The sequence below is a fragment of the Cynara cardunculus genome (assembly GCF_001531365.2).
Source record: "Cynara cardunculus var. scolymus isolate 2C chromosome LG 16, CcrdV1, whole genome shotgun sequence".
Taxonomy (NCBI): domain Eukaryota; kingdom Viridiplantae; phylum Streptophyta; class Magnoliopsida; order Asterales; family Asteraceae; genus Cynara; species Cynara cardunculus.
The window spans coordinates 474,386-494,367 of record NC_037543.1 but is presented as its reverse complement, the minus strand read 5'-3'; the positions used below and the strand labels follow the sequence as shown (position 1 = coordinate 494,367).

The window sequence follows — 19,982 nt, the reverse complement described above, 5'->3', positions numbered from 1 at the left end:
CTTGAAATCGATTCCAAAATTTCTCCCAGATTAATATACGTAATCATAATTCTTCCCCCCAAATCACAAAATCCAAGAACCACACTCTTTCTTGTTCTTTCTCTCTCTACATTCCCATTCTTTCTCTCTCCAGAACACCCACTTCGACATTACTTTCCAAGATTGGAAGTCTGGTTGGTTGCAGAATTGCAATAAAAACCACTGATTGAGCTTCGATTAGGGTTCATATTACACAATCACAAAACCCCAAAACCCCATTTTCACAAACATTCATTTGTACTTTCTGAAAGAAGAGAGAGAGAGAGAGAGAGAGAAGGGTTTTCTCTGTGGAATGTAATATGAAATTGTGGAGATTAGAAGAAGAAGAATATATTATTATTATTATATTTGATTTCAAGAAATGGGGGTAGCGAAAGCTTGGAGATACAGCGGTGGAGTTTTGGTTTTAGCCAAAAGTCATCATCTTAATCATAAACACAACAAATTGAAGCAGCAAAAGCAGCAGAAATGGGTGGGCCAGGATCACCATTGTTGGCTATGGCAGCCGGCGGAGACGGCGGTGGTGGGTGGTGGAGGACAGCGGCGGCGGATCTCGTGGACGGTGGTTTGTGGGATGATGTTGTTTGTTTTGGGTTTGATATCGTTTTTTACGGGCCATATTGCTTCTGATCTTGAATGGTATTCTCATCGAATTGTTAAACGAAGATTGTGGAAGAACAAAGTGGTATGAAAATGAAACGATTAGTTTGTTTTCCTGAATCTTTTTTGTTGTTTTTATGTGGCAAATTTCATCAATGCTTTTTGTTTGCTTGTGGTGTTTGTTTGTTTGTTTTCTGTAACCCAAGAAAAACACTAGTTTTTGGAGGGGTTTAAAGGTGGTTTCTTTTTGCAATTTGTGGTCTAATTTCTTGAAAAAAGTGGGGTTTTTGAAGATGGAAGTTGAATCTTTGTATGCAAATTTTCTGTAAACCCAAGAAAAAACCAGTTTTTGGAGGGATTTAAAGGTGGTTTCTTTTTGCAATTTGAGCTCTAATTTCTTGAAAAAAGTGAGATTTTTGAAGATGGAGGTTGAATCTTTGTATGCAAATTTTCTGGGCAAAGTTTAGTTTTTTGTGGGTGCTTTGCTTGAAATTTCAGTTTCTTCTTTGCTGTCTATCAAATTGGTCTAATATGTGTGTGTGTGTGTGTGTGATTATTTCCTGCAATTTATAATGTGGGTATGATTATTGATCCTAATAAATTGACAAGTCTTTTTCTTTAAGAATATTACCTCAAAAGGGGGAGGTTCAGTTAGGAAACTTAGTATTTTAGGAACTAAGAACCACCTATTTTGTGAGTATTCATGATTATTCACAATGAATATCATGAAGGGGTAGGCTAAATGCATCTAAATGCACCTCCTCAAACACGTCTACGTCAAAATTTACTTTTTACAATTTCAATATATGATTTAACCCATGTATCTCAAGCTTGCGAATGTCTGTCACGACATCCATCGTGAATATTTTATCACGTTATTCATTATGAATACTCACAAAAGGGTGGTAATAAATTTCTAAAATATTTAAGGTTCCTAAAAGAACCTTTCCATACCTCAAGATCATGCATCTCAAGCTCAAGGTCTTAATGGAAAAAAACGGATTTTTCCTTTTGGAGTCGAGTCCAGGTTTGTATACATCTATCCCTCCCGGACCCCCACTAAGGGATATACTATACCGGGTTACTTTGGTTTGGTTAGTTCATATATCTAAACTTCTTACTAATAATGTCTCGGAACCTCCTTTGAGGTTTGCATCATGCTGTAAGCCTGTAACGTGCTTGCCCATTTTTCTACTTCGTGTTGAGTTGATCTTGATATCGGAACCGTGCTTCTGTTTGTATTTTTGTGCTTAATATATATTGCAATATGCTGTATAGGATTAATCCTTTTTGTTTAAAATTTAGGGCCGGATTAGTTCTGGACCAGTTGACATATGGAAATCCAAGTTCTCAAAGTTCTACTATGGATGCAGTGAAAGGAGCCCTTATTACGCACGTAAGCCATCTTGCCTATTGCGGTAGTTTCTCTAAGAATTCTTAGATTTGGTATTTTGTAGATCCTTAAAACACTGAAATTATGACGTAATGCAGCTCCTACTCGTCAGCTGCTTTCAAATGGTTATCTGCTAATCGCTGCAAGTGGTGGGTTGAACCAACAAAGAACAGGGGTAAATACGTTCTTTCCCTGTCTTACTTCATTTCTCATTTTTTATACACATAAAACCAAACCAAACGAATCCAGTATATCCCACACAGAGGTAGGGTATGTGGGGTTAAGATGTACGTAGACCTTGCCTCTACCTCTGGTGAGTTTGGTATGCAAGACAAAACAGGTCATAAGACAAAACAAAAACATATTGTCCTACGTTTGGTGCGACATTAGACTGTGACATGACATGACTTGAGTGGGACAAAAATGCATTTTCTCTATTCCACCGAAATAAAAGTGGAAAAAAAATCAGGGAGATTAGACAAGATTGGTAAATTACTATAGTACCCATGTTAAATTAAAACCCTAAAACCTTTCACAATTCTTTCACCAACCAATCTTAGGGCATGTTTATTAGCAGCTTAATGGAACTCACAACTTATTCGTTCAACTATACTTGACTGTTTGGTAGCGGCTTAATGATATAGAAAGTAGCTTATTCAGAAAGCTTGTAGGGGGGAGCTTTATGGAAGAAGCCAAGTTTTTTTATCCAAACCCGTCCCTCTTAATTAACAAACACGCTTCTTCCAACTACAAAAAACCGCCCTAAACAAAACTTTTCCAATCTATACCAGACAGATTAACCACACAGACAACTTGATCCATACAGGATTAATAGAAAACCAACCAAACAACCCTCACTCTCGTTCATCTATCCTAACAACATGAGTCTTTGAAGTTTCCATCTTCGTTTTTGATATCGTTGCATCACAAATTGTCTATATAGAAACACTATTCTCTCCTTAGTTTTTTAACGATGAATTTCCCATACTCAGATTACTGATGCCGTAGTTGTTGCACGGATTCTAAATGCTACTTTAGTCATTCCCGAGTTGGATCATCATTCATACTGGAAGGACGATAGGTGAGTTGAGATATTGATAGTTAACTTACGTTGTCTTTTTCCGGAAAACAAATTTTAAAATTATTGTAGCTTCTGTTCAATTTTGCAGCGATTTTGCCAACATATTTGATGTCGATTGGTTTATATCTTTTCTCGCAAAAGATGTGCCTGTAGTCAAAAGGGTCCCTGACAAATATATGAGATCACTTGAAAAACCACCGTACACTATGCGGGTCCCACGAAAATCCGAACCTCGATATTACCTCGATGAAGTACTACCAATACTCTTACGGAGACGTGTAAGATATTATTTGAATTACAATGAATGTACACTAAATGCCCTATAGACCCTGCAACATTTGACTTGACATGTAGTCTTGACTTTTTTTGTCACATACCTAATATATCCTTGTGCATATACTCCTAATGGATCAGGTTCTGGGTAAACTGCAAAAAGTGAAAAATTGAGGAACACACCTAATAACCGTTCATCTGTATGTTATGCATGTGTGCATACAAGTAAATTGTTCAGTATACACATGTGCATACACATGCACACGTGTATAGAAACGAGGAAACAACTTCAATTAATTGTATGCACATGTGCATACCGTACAAATGAATGGTTATTAGGGTGTTCCTCACTTTTTCATTTCTTAGGGGTTTTATTCTGAACCTCACTTTAGTCCTAATAATGGTCGTAATGGACAAATATGTCATTTTAACTCAAACATCCCAAAAGGGCAAAAAAAATCGGTTTTCATGGGATGAAGGTAGTAACACCAACATTTTTCTTGTCACATTTTGTAGTTTTTTTAAATGCATGATCTTCTGACAGATTAAGAATACCCCTGCCTAACATAAGAATACATCTTCCTAACACAAGAATTCCTCAAAATCTGTCAGAAGGTCTTACATTTAAAAAGAATCTATCGGAAGGTTATTCTCCTAAAAAACCCGATTATACATGTATATATGTTTGTAGGATGAGGTTCTAGGGAATACTTCTACAAAATTGAAATATTGAAGAACACCCTAATAACCGTTCATCTATATGGTATGCACATGTGCATACAAGTAATTGAAAGATGTTTCATGGTATGCACATGAAAAATTACTTAGAAATTACCTGTATGCATGTGCATACCAAAAACATGAATGGTTATTAGGGTGTTGCTCTTTTTCACTTTTTTGCAGTTTTTCCTGAACTTGGCCTATGTTCGTTTATAAGTTCTCAAAATCATAATCTTTATGAATAGGGTTTCAATCAATATGTTTTCTTTATGAGGTGTATTAGTTATTTGATTGGCGATCAACGAATTGTGCAGGTTCTTCAGTTAACAAAGTTCGATTATAGGCTTGCTAGTGATCTCGACGAAGAGCTACAACGGTTGCGTTGCCGGGTCAATTATCACGCTTTACGCTTTACAAAACCCATACAAGATCTTGGTAAGAAGATCGTTATGGAAATGAGGAAGATGGCTAGTAGCTTCATTGCAATTCATTTGAGGTTTGTCACTTCCGTCCCGTTCTTTCTCATGGTGGTGTGTTGTTGTAAAGTTATTCATGGAAACGACATTTTTGGACAAATATAAGCGAAATGCACAAACAAAACGACTAACGTTTCACAAATCAAAAACCTACAAGGGATTTATTTGTGGGTGCAATTCTTCCAGCACTTCCAACCACGTAATTAACTCGTGTATATATATATATATATATATATATATATATATAAATAGAAAGATGAAATTTTTATGCCATATTTTTTTTTGCTTAGTCTTGTGCTTGATGATGGTCAACCGGGTATGCGATGTACAGGTTTGAGCCCGATATGCTTGCATTTTCGGGTTGTTACTACGGTGGTGGTGATAAAGAAAGATACGAGCTCGGTGAAATCAGGAAACGATGGGCAACATTACCCGTGAGCTCGCTATAAACCATCCTTTTTTCCTTCCTATTCCAAGATATGCACTTGTGCACGACTTTCTTTAACCATATTCGTTCTCGATTTAGGAAACGAGTCCTGACGGAGAGCGAAAACGAGGAAAATGTCCTCTAACGCCTCATGAAGTAGGTTTAATGCTTCGGGCACTCGGTTTTGAAAATAACATGCATCTTTATGTTGCATCGGGTGAAATATATGGTGGGGAAGAGACTTTGAAGCCTCTTAGGGATCTATTTCCGAACTATTACACTAAAGAGATGCTCGCTAGCCAAGAACTCGAACCTTTTCTTCCGTATTCTTCTCAACTTGCCGCCGTTGACTACATTGTTTGCGATGAGAGTGATGTTTTCGTCACCAATAATAATGGGAACATGGCCAAAATCCTTGCGGGTCGAAGGTATGAATCTAGAACTCTTCCTATTAGTTATAGTATTTTCTCCGTCCCAAAATAGATGTCCACAAGGAAAAAGGCGCACAGTTTTAGAAATGTGTAGTTATTACGCTTGTTAATTAACCTAATGACGATTTTACCCTTAATAATATAGGCAGTATTGAAATGGGAAATCGACCAAAATAGCCCATCTTCTCAACCAAGTTCACTTTTTAGCCACTTTTTGTGTAGAACACCCATTTTAGCCATAGTTTACGCAAATGCGGATCCTTGCGCAAACTCTTTATGCAAATTACACAAATTTGTGTAAAGAGTTTTTGTCTTTTTTTAATCTGAAAATAGGCTTTTAAGGCATTGAGTTTACGCAAATGGGGATTTGTAGGGTTTAGGGTCAATGAAACCATGGTCCTTGATGTCCCATGTCCCGCGTGAAGGGGTAGAGTTTTCACAACAAGGTCTCGAGTTCCAAATTTGGCCCGCACTTCCTGCCTCTAGGGCACTACGATTTAGCTCCACCATAATGGTCGTTGGACCCGTATGGTGGGGATTCTCTGGAGGTAGTGCAAACCCCCCCTTTTTTCCCGTAATGATGGTCCTTGGTTTGCTTTACCCTTTACCTATACTGGGTTTGTTTGGTTTGGTTCGGTGATTTTTGTCGGCTAGATTGTTTGAGATTTCTTGTGAACAACTCATCGTTGGTCGACTACTGCAAAAATGACCAAAATGCCCTCATGTAATTTTTGAATATACTTCCGAATAGATCCTTTTTGACTTTTATGGACTTCTTACTCAAACTATTGATTCGGTTTATTGTTAAAGAACCAACTAGCTCCTTGTGGTATTAAAATAGCTCGACGTTGGCCGCTTAACTAGTGTAAAATGACCAAAATGCCCTCATGTAATTTTACTATTTGTTTGAATAGATCTTTTTCTTTCTTACCCTCAGACAGTACCTCTAGGTAAAGATATATCGGGTTTGTTTAGTTTGGTTTGGTCACTTAACCTCGGTAAAATGACCAAAATTCACCCTCTTGTAATTTCACTATTTTTCCGCATGCGTCATTTGAGTTATGCACTTTTTACCGTTTTACAATTGATTCGGTTATTAATTTTCTTTTCTTGTGGCATTCTTCAAAAGGAGGTACATGGGGCACAAGAGAACCATTCGGCCAAACGCGAAAAAGCTCAACGCTTTGTTTCTTAAACGCGAGAAACTGCCATGGGAAACGTTCGCAAAAAAGGTGAAAGCATCCCAACAAGGATTCTTGGGGGAACCAAACGAGATGAAAGGTGGTCGTGGCGAATTCCATGAATACCCTTCTACGTGTATCTGCAAGAAGCCATTCAAGTTCTCATATCTCGACACTGGAAACCAAACGGTCACGAAATCGTTGGAATATGGACGGAACGAAGAAGATCAAGGTGTGCATAATGTGTAGAGTATAGAAATTGCAGGTCATGGATCATCATCATCAAAGGATGCTGTTTGGTTTACTAATAGAAACAAGAAACTTTGATATTGGTTTTAGGATTTAGTTCTGTTATATATATATATATATATATATATATATATATTGAGCTAAGTTGGCTCTGTGTTATATTTATATTTTTCTAAATGCCCATTTTACCCTTGTGTCATTAGGGTATGAAATGGATGTGTATAGTAAAGCGTTGACTTGTTTCATTAGACGAGTTTGTATAAACTTTTTTAAGGTAGGAAGAGTTTACTACCAACTTGAGCATCGAAGAAATTGGATTAATTGGTGAACAAAGTTCTTTATATACTATCAAACGGTTTTTGACCTAACGGTATATGAGTCTTTAGTCTTTTAGAAGATTAGAGGTTCAAACCTCACAAAATGTGAGAAGGGTGTATAAGTTTATTTCTTTTATTTAGCGGTAACAAAAGCAAATAGAAGAAATAAACTTAAACTAGTCCATGGTTTATAAATAGGGCTTTTTTTTTTTTTTCATTTACTTATTAAAAATATTATCTAGTTTATATAATTTAAATTTTGTTAAAAAACCAAAAGAATTATTCATTAAATGTCTTCAACTTAATATATAAGGGTGATCTATCAAAGGGCCTTTGTCTTAGTGGTATATGAGTCTTTGACCTCTTAGGAGGTCAGAGGTTTAAATCTCATTAAAGATGAGGAGAATGTATGAGTTTATTTATTCTATTTGCTGTATATAAATATTATATACTTCAAAAAAAAAAAGAATGGCCTAGCTAAGTAGATATGGTAGCACATGTCCACACTTTATAGTTCCATCATATCATACTCAAGGGTGTCATTGTATTGTTTCATCGGGTACCTTTATATATTACACTAATGACACAAGTTCTTGATGATAAAGATGGATACCGTTATTCAGGGATGGACCTAGTGTAGATCATACTATAGCACGAGCCACCGCTTTGTTCCTCCGTCTTAATGTAAAAAAATTATAAGGTCGTGAAAAGTGTTACCGTATCAATTTGTTGTGTGTCACCATATATATTTTAAAACTACAATTAAGATACAAGTTTCCATTTGTAGAGTTGGTTTGCAAGACTTCTCTAAGTGTTATTTTCTTCCATCATAGACCTGAGTTCAACAGGGGTTTGAACGGGGTTAGACCGGGGGTTGTTGCTAAAAACCGAGTCCGTAGATACCTTATTTCACTTCTATTTTATCACTATACCTCCGTTTCTCCTATTTAACAATCTAAATTCTCTTTTGTTAACAGCTTAAATGAGACTCGTAGCTTATTTTATTAGTTATATATGACTGTTTGTTAGTGACTTAATGATATAGAAAGTACCTTATTCAATAAGCTTTCAAGAAAGAGTTTTATACAGAAAGCCAAGTTTTTTTGAAACATGTCCCTCCCAATTACGAAAATGTTCATTCCATCTATAAAAAAAACTTTTCCAAACAAGAACTTTATCAATCTATACTTATTGATTTATCCACAGACAATTTTATCCATACATGACTTAATGAAAAACCAACCAAACATCTCCTAACTTCGCTATCATGGAATATGGACTTCTTACGAATTCACATGCAAAAGAATAGCTCCTAGAAATACGTAAATATTATTTTTTGTTAAAATTTAAGAGTCATTTACCAAATGCTTATCAGGTAAACTTATCGTCGTGTCACTTGCCTTACTAGGTGAGCATGTCCAAAATCAAGAATCTTACCTAGGGATAGCAAGGACAAAAAATATTACCCAGTATGTGAAGAAGAAGACTCTTTTCCGGTTAGCACTTATCATGTAAGAGATGTTTACCAACAATCTATACTGCTTCCACACAGTCATTTTGGTTCAAGTAAGTGCAACTACAATAACACTTGAACCAAAACAAATGTGCAGAATCAAAAACGGAAAAATCTTGCTCATACAAATAAATTATGATGTAATACACATGGAAAATGCATTAGTTTAAACCAAACCAAACCAAACCCAGTAATTCGCATGCAGAGGTAAGATATGGGGGTAGGATGATCACCCCAAAGGATAAAGAGGTTGTTTAAGCTAACCATTGCATATACAATGGCTTGATAGAATTATATAAATGTAAAGAGCAAGTGTGCAAACTTAGTTTCAAATCTATACTTGAAACTATACCTTCATTCTTCATTTACAAAACCAACTTGGTGCTAGCCTATAGAAGAAACAACAATGATGGAAATAATACTAAATTCTAGCAAAAGAAGCAGCTATTGGCTACCAAATTCTAGCATATTCGTGGTTCGTTTTTTTGTCATAATTCTTCATAGTCATAATCAGAGGCAAGACGAAACTAGAAATTCTATTTAGGGCAAGTACCGTTAGGATCAGCATTCATGATGATCCAAGGATGCTCCAAGATTTTCTGAAGGGGGAGTCTTTTCGCGGAATCCTTCACTAAAAGCTGCATTTGTTCGAATCATATTATAGAAAATGGAAAGATTACTGAGTCACATAGTAAGTAATAAGGATGATGGTCTGCATATAGGAAAAGGATCTTTAGATTTATCTAGCAAAACATAGATCTTTAGATAGCTACTACGGGGTTGGTGCCTTTAGGATGCGTTTGGTACATTTGACAGAACAGAACAGGGATCCATGTTCCATGTTTGGCAGGACTTTTATGTGGACCAGACAGGAACAAGGTGGAACAAGATGGAATAGACTTATATTTTACCAATATAATCTCAAAATAAAACTTAATTCTCTTCTAAAATATTAAATAGGTCTCTTTTTTTAAATTTTATTCATTCTTTAAATTTTATTTATTGTATTTTATGCTTTTTAAACTTTCATTTTACCGTCCTCAAAATATTATTTTTATACGACTTCTATATTTTTATTAATTTATGTAATTTATTATATATTAATAATAATAAATAATGCGAAAAAGGGATAATATAAAAATTGGAAACTACATAACTTTTAATTTTGGTGTCATTTTAATTGTTTTGACGAAAACTTTCTAATGATATATTTTGTTATAAAAAATAATCGTTTTATTATAATATAATAAATTATATAAATTAATCAAAATATATAAACAACTCATTAGGGGTAAATTGGTCATTTTATTGTTTTGTTCTGTCCAGTTTTGTCTTACCAAATGCTAAACAACTGTTCTGTCCTGTTCTATCCGGTCTGGACACCAAACGCACCCTTAGGAAACGAAAATTGATTGGAAACCTAGGAACTGCCCACGGTGCGACACGTGGCATATTCGTCAGAATTATAGATATGTTATTCATCATGAATTTGTCTAGGAGACATAAACCTTTAGATAGCTACTCCAAGGGCAAATGCCTTTAGGAAAAAATTGATTAAAAACCAGGAACCGCCCACATTGTAACGCATGGCACATTCATCAAGAATTTGAACATGCTATCCATCATGAATTTATCTAGGAAACATAAATCTTTAGATGCCTACTATTAAGGCAGGTTCCATTAGGAACCTAAAATTGATCAAGAACCTAGGAACCGTCCACAGCGCGATGTGTGACATATTTATAAGGAATATGGACATGCTATTCATCATGGATTTATTTAGGAAACATAAATCTTTAGATGCGACAGAACCTAAAATCGTTTAGGAACCTAAGAACCGCCCACAATGCAACACGTGGCATATTCATCAGGAATATGGACATATTACTCATCATGAATGTGTGATCTATGATGAATAATACGTCCATATTCATCATGAATGTGCGATTCATGATGAATAACACTTTTTATACACATTATGAATGTATGGTTCATGACGAATAACACTTCCATGCTCATTATGAATGTGTTCTTCATGATTAATATTCATCCTGAAGAAGACACATGACATGATGTGGGTAGTTCAGGGTTCCTAATCAATTTTGGGTTCCCAACAGAACTTCCCTCAACTACCACCTACTGTAAGGAGATATGGTAGTCATCCACCAATTTAAAAAGATATGGAGATCCTTATCCTATATGCAGACCATAATCCTTATTACATAGTTACATAAATCTTCAATGAATATAACTTACTCGGGTTATGAGGTTTTGAGCTTCAGCAGAAACACAAGGTGTAGAAGGGAAAGTGAGGTCAACCTTCATAATCCTAAGTAGATAACATAAATCATTCGTCATTAAGCTGATTATTACATAACAAATGGAAAGAAGAAAAGTAGTTGCATAGGTTTCTTTCTTACCTTCGAAATGTATCTGCTTGGCTGTCTGCCTCAAAAGGCGGAACGCCATACAGAAACTCGTAACAGAGCACACCTAACGTCCAATTATCAACTGCATAATCATGAGCTTTATTCTCTACCATCTCTGGTGCTAAATAGTCCAATGTTCCACACATTGTGTGTCTCTTGTTTGTTGACTGAACAGACCATCCAAAGTCGGCTATCTTCAGACGACCCTACAATCGAATATATGGTATCTCTCTTAAATCATGATTTACATTTGTTAGAATATGTGGAACCTGGGTTGGGTTCCTGTGAGACCACCTGCGAGGGCACAGAAACACATTGAATGTTCACAGCAAAAAACTCACTGTTGCTGGGAAGGTTCAGTGTTTTATTGTGGCCTCATGGGTCTCATGAAAACTGGTTGGTCTTACATGGTCTCAAGTCCGTGAAAACCCTGCGAATCTAAAGCCCTTATAGAAAGAGGGGAGGTTCCAACGTATGTAGAGGTTTTGATGGACCATTTGTGGGACTCCAGCAACATTCATGGTCTTTTTCTTTTTCATGTTTCTTCGTTTATAAAATTAGATAGACAATAGAGCTAGAAACCCGAAGAATTTCATATTGCACAACTCATAGAAGAAAGTACTATGGTCCTGTTTTGTTTGCGAGATTGGATTTGGAATTGAATTCCATTCCAATCCCATGTTTGGTTTGAAAGATTTCCTGGATTTGAAATCTGGGGATTTCATTGAAATCTGGGGATTTCATTGAAATCCCACAAACATAGGATTTTAAAATCCCATGGGACTGGTATTTCATAAGATTTCGTAGGATTTGTATGTAGTAATGGTTTAAAATATGTTAAGGTCACTTGTTTCGTAATAATCAATTAATAAAAAGGTAAATTAAATATTTTATAATTATTTATAGAAAAAATTATTAAATATTTTTATAATTATTTATAGAAAAAGTTATATTTTTTTTCATAAATAATGAAATTCAATTCCATTCCAAATCGTACAAATCAAATACACCAAAGATTCCAAATCCCTCCAATTCTAAATCCCTCCACCAAATCCAAATCCCTCAAAACTAATCCCACAAACCAAACAGGACGTAAGAATTCTAAGGGCCGGTGTGGTTTGACAGCATGTTCTTCAAGAGATTTAGATTTCGTGGAAGGATTTGGAATCTTTCTTGTGTTTGGTTTGTAGGATTTGGAATGGAATTGAATTCCATTCTTTATAAATAACTTATAAAAACAAATTATAAAAAATAATTAAAATACCTTTTTATTAATTGATTATTACAAAACAACTGTTATTAACATATTTTAAAACATTATTACAAACAAATCCTCTGAACTCCACGAAATACCAACAGCCCCCACGGGATTTCTAAATCCAAGCATTCCTTCAAACCAAACATAGGATTGGAATGGAATCCAATCCCAAATTCCTCTATATCCTATCAAGTTCCACAAACCAACTGGGACCTAACTGTTACTTTAATCAAGAATGCTAAAAATTGTGAGAGACCAATGACACTATGCCAATATTCTACATGAAACATTCATCCATTAACACATAACATAATTAACAACAAAAGTACAACAAATCAAAGTTCAAGTAAGCTCATCTTAACATACCTCATGATCGAGCAACAAGTTCTCTGGCTTGATATCCCGATGGATCACATGCTTATCATGACAGTATGCTAGTGCCTGGGTAAGGCTAGCAATGTACTAAAGATCACCACCAATAAGCAGATTCAGAAAATGGATTCAAAACAATGGTATAGAAATCCTTACCTTAATTGATGCTAGAAATTCCATTTACACTACCTCCATTCCAGCAAAAACAACTTAGGGTCCGCTTGTTACCAGCATAATGAGCTTAACGGGACTCAAAGCTTATTCGGTTAGCCATATTTAACTGTTTGGTAGCGGCTTAATATTACAGAAAGTGCTTATTAGGTGGGGAGCTTTATGCAGAAAACCAAGTTTTTTTTCTTCCAAACTTGATCCTCCCAATTAAAAGCACTCTCCTTCCATATATGAAAAAACCCTTCCAAACAAAAACCCCCCAATCTAGAATGGAAAATCAACCAAACATCCCTTAGTTTAAAATACTAAACCAATACAATTGATAGCCCAATTCAGAAGAATACGATTACTTTTCTTTAATAGCAAAGGGTCAAAGCAGAACCCAAATCAACAAGAACAAAGGGAAGCTATTAAAGTCCCAAATTGAATCAGACTATTGTGTGTGTCTGTGGGTGAGTAACACACACACGCACACACACATATATATATATAGAGAGAGAGAGGTATATTACAGTGGCAGCTTGTTTCTCGGAGAGATGACCGGATCTACGAAGCTGCCCATAAAGCTCACCTCCATGAGCATACTCCAAAATCAAGAAGATTCTTTCTGCATCGTGAAACCATCCGTAAAGCCTGAGAACATGTGGATGACGAAGGCTGGTTTGAATCGCCATTTCTCTCTTAAGCTGGTGTTGCAATCTGTACTTTTCAATCTGCTCTTTGAATATCACTTTCAAAGCAACTATATACTTGCTCTAATTGGAACAAACACAAATCAAATTTTGCAGAATTAACCCTAATTCCAATAAAATCATAGTTGCATACTGGTACAAAGTGAAAGCTAGGTGTTACCTTGGCTTCACGGGCGAGGTAAACTCGGCCGAATTTGCCTTTGCCAAGGGGTTTCCCTATCTCAAAATCTTCAACAGACCAATGTCGTTTCACAGATTCGGAAGCCATTGATGGACGTTTGAAATTGGGGGAGGGAATTCTTTGAATTTGAACACAAAAGAATTTTCATGTAAATTACAATAATAGTCCCTGAACTATTATCCATCTTCATTTTCAGTCATTTAACTCATTTGGTTTCCACTTCTAACAGAGGTGTTTATCAGTTGAAATCCAATTAATTTAGATAGATCTGATTCAAACCAATCATCTAACAGATGTTGGATTTTGTCATTCGATCTTATTCAATCAATATTGGACATCTGATTTGATCAGATCTGATTGATGATTGGATCAGATAGGTTCCATCAATTGGACACTAATATTAATGCAATTTTCAACCAATTATTCATTTATTTCAAAAATTGTTCATATACTTTCTTAACTTACTAAAAACAAGTACGTATAAATATCAACTTAAAAATAATATCTTGAATTGTTAATAGTTTTATATGGTTATTACTTAATTGTATAGTAGTTAGAAGATAATTGGATGGGATAGTCATTGGATAGAATCAGTTCGATCTTATTGGATTCTGGACTGTTATCTAAGAACCAACAGATCCATTTTGGATGTTAAAATTTTGGATCCAATTAGATCGAATTACAATTAGATATTTGATTATTGTCGGTTGATTTAAATTGGATCAGATGACTTTCTATACACCCCCATTTATGATACGAAATCTCAAATTCGTGTACCAACTTAGTCTCATCTACGGTTAACATAAAACACTTTTTACGATAAATTTGTTATCTTTTTCATTTTTTTATCGGAAATAAATACACATATATTTACAACAAAAACCGATTCGAGTTCGTCTGGTTTGGATAAGAAAAAACAATTCGACAAATAATAATTATGATGCAGATATATGAATATGCACCATCTTTTTATCTGGTAACATTTGTTCAAATGTCAAAATCCATTCAAATCTTATGTGTTATGAATATCTTATTTGGATTTCGCAACCCTAATTTGGAGGCTGAAGGGGAGAGAACTGTGAGCTATAACGTGAGATGGTGAGAGCTCAAGAGACAGAGAACAAAAGTGGTCGGTGGTCATCTAGAGGCAGGGTAGCGGTGGCTAGGAACGGACTCAATTTTTTTTTTATTTGTGAGGAGTTGGAATTTGGGCCTTCAAGAATAGGTCAACATGCTTGTCGAGAGGGAGCCTAGTCGAGCAAAGTAAACGGGCTAAACACCATTGTGATTTGGGCCATTTTCTGGTGGATTGTTCACTGCACACTTATTTTATCGAGTAACATTCTCAATCAACCATCAAAATGGATTATTGGTAAGCATTTTTTACCTAGTAAGCGTTTACTAGAGACTAGTCGTTTTTCTCAATTACTGGGTAAGATTCTTAATCATTGTTATTCCTCAAACAAAAAGATGGTCCTTCTAGAAGCTTTGATTGAAATAAAAATCATGATCTAGTCCAAAACGTAATCTTTAAAGAACCGAACTTTTTCTTCATCCTTTCAGGCTAGGAAATGGGTTGTCCCTGATCCTTAGTAGCCAAGGTCTAGGGCTCATGTCCAATATTAGCATGTACTCAACTTTCGGTTGATTGTAGTTAGAATATTTTGGTCTAGGTACTTGTTCACGTCCCGTATATTTTCACCCCATTCAAGACATTTCAGAGGTCATGGATTTTAACATAAACTTGTACTCGAAATTAATTTAGGTTGACCGTAACTAGGATCTTTTGGTCTAGGGACCTAAATAGTGATGGAAATTTGACCCGTTGGGTCGGGTATCCACAAGCATCCGCCCCTAATATGACTTGGGATTCCCCGACTTGTCGGGTAATATGGGGGGTGAGGGTGGGTAATATCGACTTATCGGCCCCTAATGTTAATTTTTGTATTCACTAGTCAACCTAAATAACAATAGGGTAAAAAGCTATGAAATGCAATAACATTTGGTTTATGGGTTATTTACCAAACGTTTGTCGAGTAAAAAATATAAAAAAGATCAAGAACCTTACTTGATAAGTGTTTTTCAACAATCAGTTTTGATGACCAGGAATCTTACCCGATAAAAAGTACGATTGGTGACTCTTACTCAGTAACACTTATCTAGTAAGCATATCCTTATTTTGTTTTGTATTCATTTTGATTTGTAAGTTGTAACCACTGATTTTGTAAAATTTGATGCTCATTTAAGAAAGGCTTACAAAAAAGACTACATGCATGACAGTTGACATCTAGGTCATCAACACTATATACTAGTAAGCTACCGATCAAAACGGGTAAAAATAATAAAATTTTGAAACATTAAATAACTTTTTCTTTTGGGGAAATTGCATGAAAAAGTAATATATTTTGACTTGATTCCTATTTTGAGTAACGTACTTTTAAAACTTCCATTTTGGTATATAAGATGTAAAGTTATAAACATTTAAGTAACCGGATAACCGGTTAAAGTGTCGGGGACAATGAAGTAGATGAAGTGGTTGGATTTTCAAAATTAACACCAATGGATTTGCATTTTGGAGGAAATATCCATAACTAAATAAATAGAAGTCATAAAAGAAGAATCATAACCGCAAGAGTTGTGAAGTAGTGGTTGGGTCCCTGGAGAAGTGGAATATTTCATCTATCTGAGGTTCGATTTCAGACGTACACAACAATTTTGGCCACTAAGGTCTAGGGAGGATATGGTAGAATATCCCATCTTCTCATGATTCATTTTCAGGCGTACACAACAATTGTGATCACTGAGTTTATCAGGGCTGATTTCTTGTAGTCAAATTTGCCGGGATTAGTCCCGACATGGACACTTCCAAGAAAGAACAGAAGAATCATGGATGCTAAAGTTATAAAAGAATGAACCAACACTTGCAACTATGGCATATACAGATTTGATATTTAGTCAAAAGGCTAACAACAAACAACATATCAAGTTGCCAAGATCTTTAAAACATGAAATCCAACACTGAATGATGGTACTAAAACATCAAAAGATTTGAAGAACATTGTACAATGAATTCTTCAAGAAATACGCGAGTCAAGACGTAAAACAACACCCCAAGCAATACAGATACGGGAAGGGCAGGCAAAGCTTTTTGATATAAAGCAAGAAGCATAAGAGTGATACCAAGTCCGGCTATGATGGCAAGATAACAAGCGTAAACCGTCATGTAATCATACATTGCAGCCCTTCCTACCAACACACTATAGAAGATAAAGTCCCCCAAACCAAGCTTGATGGCACCCGAGGATCCCAAACCAATCCCCTCAAGACCCAAATTCTCACCCACAAGCCCATGGTCCCTAATTCGTTCAATCAATGGAGCAGTTAGCTCATGACCCTCTTCAGCATTCGCTATAATTCTCTGACCCTCTTCAGCATTTGTTATAATTCTCTGACCCTCTTCAGCATTCGCTATAATTCTCTGATTTTGGCTACTTTCGGTGGATTCAAGATCAACATTTCTCCATATCCTCCTTTGAACAATGCTATTCCTCCTAGGATCAACTATGGGTCTAGCTTCATAAACAAGGGCTGGGATATCTTCATCTCTCGATATAGCGAGTTCGACCAATAACCTCAATGGACCCCCAGGTAACAAAACAGCAGCAAGATCATACAAAGCCATGGCAACCAGAAGCACCCAAGTGGTCCATTCAGGCAACATAGTGAACCAATAAGCAGTCAACACCCCAATAATTACCATATAAGATTGAGTCACAAGGATTGGGATTTTCGACATGAAAACCGCCAAAACCCCAACAATTGTGAAGTTGAACAATAACAACACATAAGTAAATGAATCAATGGCAATTTTGAAGACCTGAATCAAGAAAAGACCAATCTCACCACCCATGAACCCTAAAACAAGAAAAGATGAGAAACCCATGTAGTATTTCAAAAACTTTGTGCATCTAAAGTAGAAAAGAAGCACCAATAGGAAGGTGACAACTGTTACAACAGCAACAAACACAAGGGAGTTCAAGAGGGCGCCTTTGAATTTGTCCCATTCTGAATCAGATGTGCTTTCATCGTAAGCTATGGTGGCTATGGTGTTGAATGAAGAGAAGTTCGATGAGTTTGTGTCCAATATTGAGACCAAAATCACCACTAAGAACATGCAGATTGACACTGGGGTTATGATTCTGATGATTTCTTCGCCTAGGGAATGAAGAATGCCTGTCGGCCTAGGGTTTTGGTCCATAATCGATCTGAGTTTCAGTAAAAATCGGAGATTTTTAGGGTTCTAAATAGGAAATCGGATGAAAGAAGAACGAAAATCTATTTGGGTGTTCGTGAAATTTGGACCTGAATTGCTCGATTTTCTGCTCTACCTGATTGAATCCCCTCATTGGTGGTTGTCGGGTTCAGTTACGGGTCTGCGGATCCTTCTACGGGTCACAAAATTGTAGATTCTACTCGTTCATCCCTATACTATTAAGAAAAGCCGATATGGCCCTTGTTAAATAAAACCTTACGATTTGTGTTTGACTAGTAACATACCCGTGCATGATGTCGAGCAAATCATTCTGATTATGAAGCCGAGAACTCGAAACAACAATCTTGTCTCAACTTTATTTGAAATAAAATAGTTCGATAACAGTGTTTTTAACCCCTGCCATTTGTTGTTCTTGCTATAAAACAAATTAATTCGTAGATATTCATGATATTTAATAGTATGATTAAATCCAAAAAATATTCAATATTGAGCTCACTTTGAAAGTATTGAAGAGACGATTATAATTGTATAGTTTGTAAAAAAAAGAAACGTGTTTTTTAAATTCATTTTAATTAATATATGATTATTTATGTTAATATGATAAAAGTGTAAAAATGAAAAAGTAAAATACATACAAAGTAAATTGAAGCATGAATTACAAGGGTTATAAAGTGTAATCAACTCTGATATCACTATATAACACCCCCAAAGCCCAAAACAATGGATTGATCCAATAACTTCGAATCCAACTTAAAACTTCGGTGGAAGTTATTAGCTCACTGCTTAAGACATATAAGGAACTAACAATTTCCATTTTTTATCCATGTAGAACGAGTTGTTACAGTTACATATTATAATAAACAACTGTAAATATTACTTTTTTATTTTATCTTTAAATGTAATTGAGAAGATTAAAAGAAAGGTGTTGCCAAAGAAAATGATTGCTTTTATAGATTATTGATACTTTTTAAGGGTTTAAGCGGCAAGCGATATAAAAATTAAATGTGTTTTGTTATAATTTTGATTTTGATTTATGGAAAATACCTTCAAAAATTGTAGGTATAGAAGCTTGTCGCAAACTTCATAAATAAGAAAGCGGATTGGGGGCTGGGGGCAGGGAGGTTGGAGATCTAATTTCATACTTGAAACGGGGTCGGGATGGGTTCGAGGATGGCATTACTCGTCCCTAATTTGACTAGGCATGGGAATTGGTCACGACCAACCGAGGAACCTGGTTCACTCGCCACGATCGGAGTCGGATTCCCCGTTAAACCGGGTCTCAGGGACGGGGTCGAGGATGAGTCATGAGAATTGGTCCTGACGAAGAACTCGGTCTACCTGCCCCGATTGGGGATGGGGATTCCCTGTTAAACCGGGTCTCTGGGACGGGGATCCCAGTTTGGTTCAAAGCGGGGAAGGGGTCGGGAATGGATATCACACTTCTTGTCTTGTCCCATACCCGTATATGTATTAATTAATAAATTATATTATATATTATTTATATCTATTAAATCGAAAAATGATAATTTTTATTTCAATATATTCTGGATATTAGTAGATTTTCTCTAAAGTTTCTTGTCTTCTTTTGAATAATTCATTGAATTCTTTTGACCATAACGTCTCTTCAAAACTTTAACGTCTCTTCTTTTGAATAAAATAATATTCTAGTGTCTTTTTCTTCAATAATGAATCTATCTTCAATAATGAACTTTTTCTTCAATAACGAATCTATCTTCAATAATGAACAACCTGCAATTATTTTGATAAGATAATAGTTTTGAACAAGATGTTATCTGAAATACCAAAGAGCGTATTTCACATGTTTTGATAAGATGTATTTTGATAAGATACAAAGACTTTGCTTGCAAAAGCAATGACCCAAAACACACATACACAACCCTTTGAA

At 35.7% G+C, this 19,982-nt stretch overlaps 3 protein-coding genes across 3 annotated transcripts; 1 reads left to right on the top strand and 2 right to left on the bottom strand.

Annotated features, from left to right (window-relative positions):
* The first annotated feature begins 400 nt into the window (after positions 1 to 400).
* LOC112499611 (O-fucosyltransferase 29-like) lies at positions 401 to 6,922 on the top strand. The gene is made up of 9 exons (XM_025102920.1): positions 401 to 721; positions 1,945 to 2,035; positions 2,131 to 2,207; positions 3,025 to 3,113; positions 3,202 to 3,391; positions 4,421 to 4,602; positions 4,914 to 5,016; positions 5,109 to 5,437; positions 6,570 to 6,922. The coding sequence occupies exons 1-9, from the start codon at positions 401 to 403 to the stop codon at positions 6,868 to 6,870; spliced, it is 1,683 nt and encodes a 560-aa protein (XP_024958688.1). The 3' UTR covers positions 6,871 to 6,922.
* A 2,130-nt stretch (positions 6,923 to 9,052) lies between these two features.
* Positions 9,053 to 13,890, bottom strand: LOC112529818 (serine/threonine-protein kinase Aurora-3). The gene is made up of 6 exons (XM_025141224.1): positions 13,783 to 13,890; positions 13,443 to 13,685; positions 12,754 to 12,849; positions 11,121 to 11,335; positions 10,957 to 11,029; positions 9,053 to 9,338 (listed from the first exon to the last, which is right to left on the bottom strand). Exons 1-6 carry the CDS (start codon positions 13,888 to 13,890, stop codon positions 9,237 to 9,239), a joined length of 837 nt encoding a protein of 278 aa, XP_024996992.1. The 3' UTR covers positions 9,053 to 9,236.
* A 2,821-nt stretch (positions 13,891 to 16,711) lies between these two features.
* On the bottom strand, positions 16,712 to 18,182 carry LOC112529880 (presenilin-like protein At2g29900). Its single transcript, XM_025141306.1, has one exon. The coding sequence runs from the start codon at positions 18,059 to 18,061 to the stop codon at positions 16,835 to 16,837; it is 1,227 nt and encodes a 408-aa protein (XP_024997074.1). The 5' UTR covers positions 18,062 to 18,182; the 3' UTR covers positions 16,712 to 16,834.
* Between the last annotated feature and the right edge of the window lie 1,800 nt (positions 18,183 to 19,982).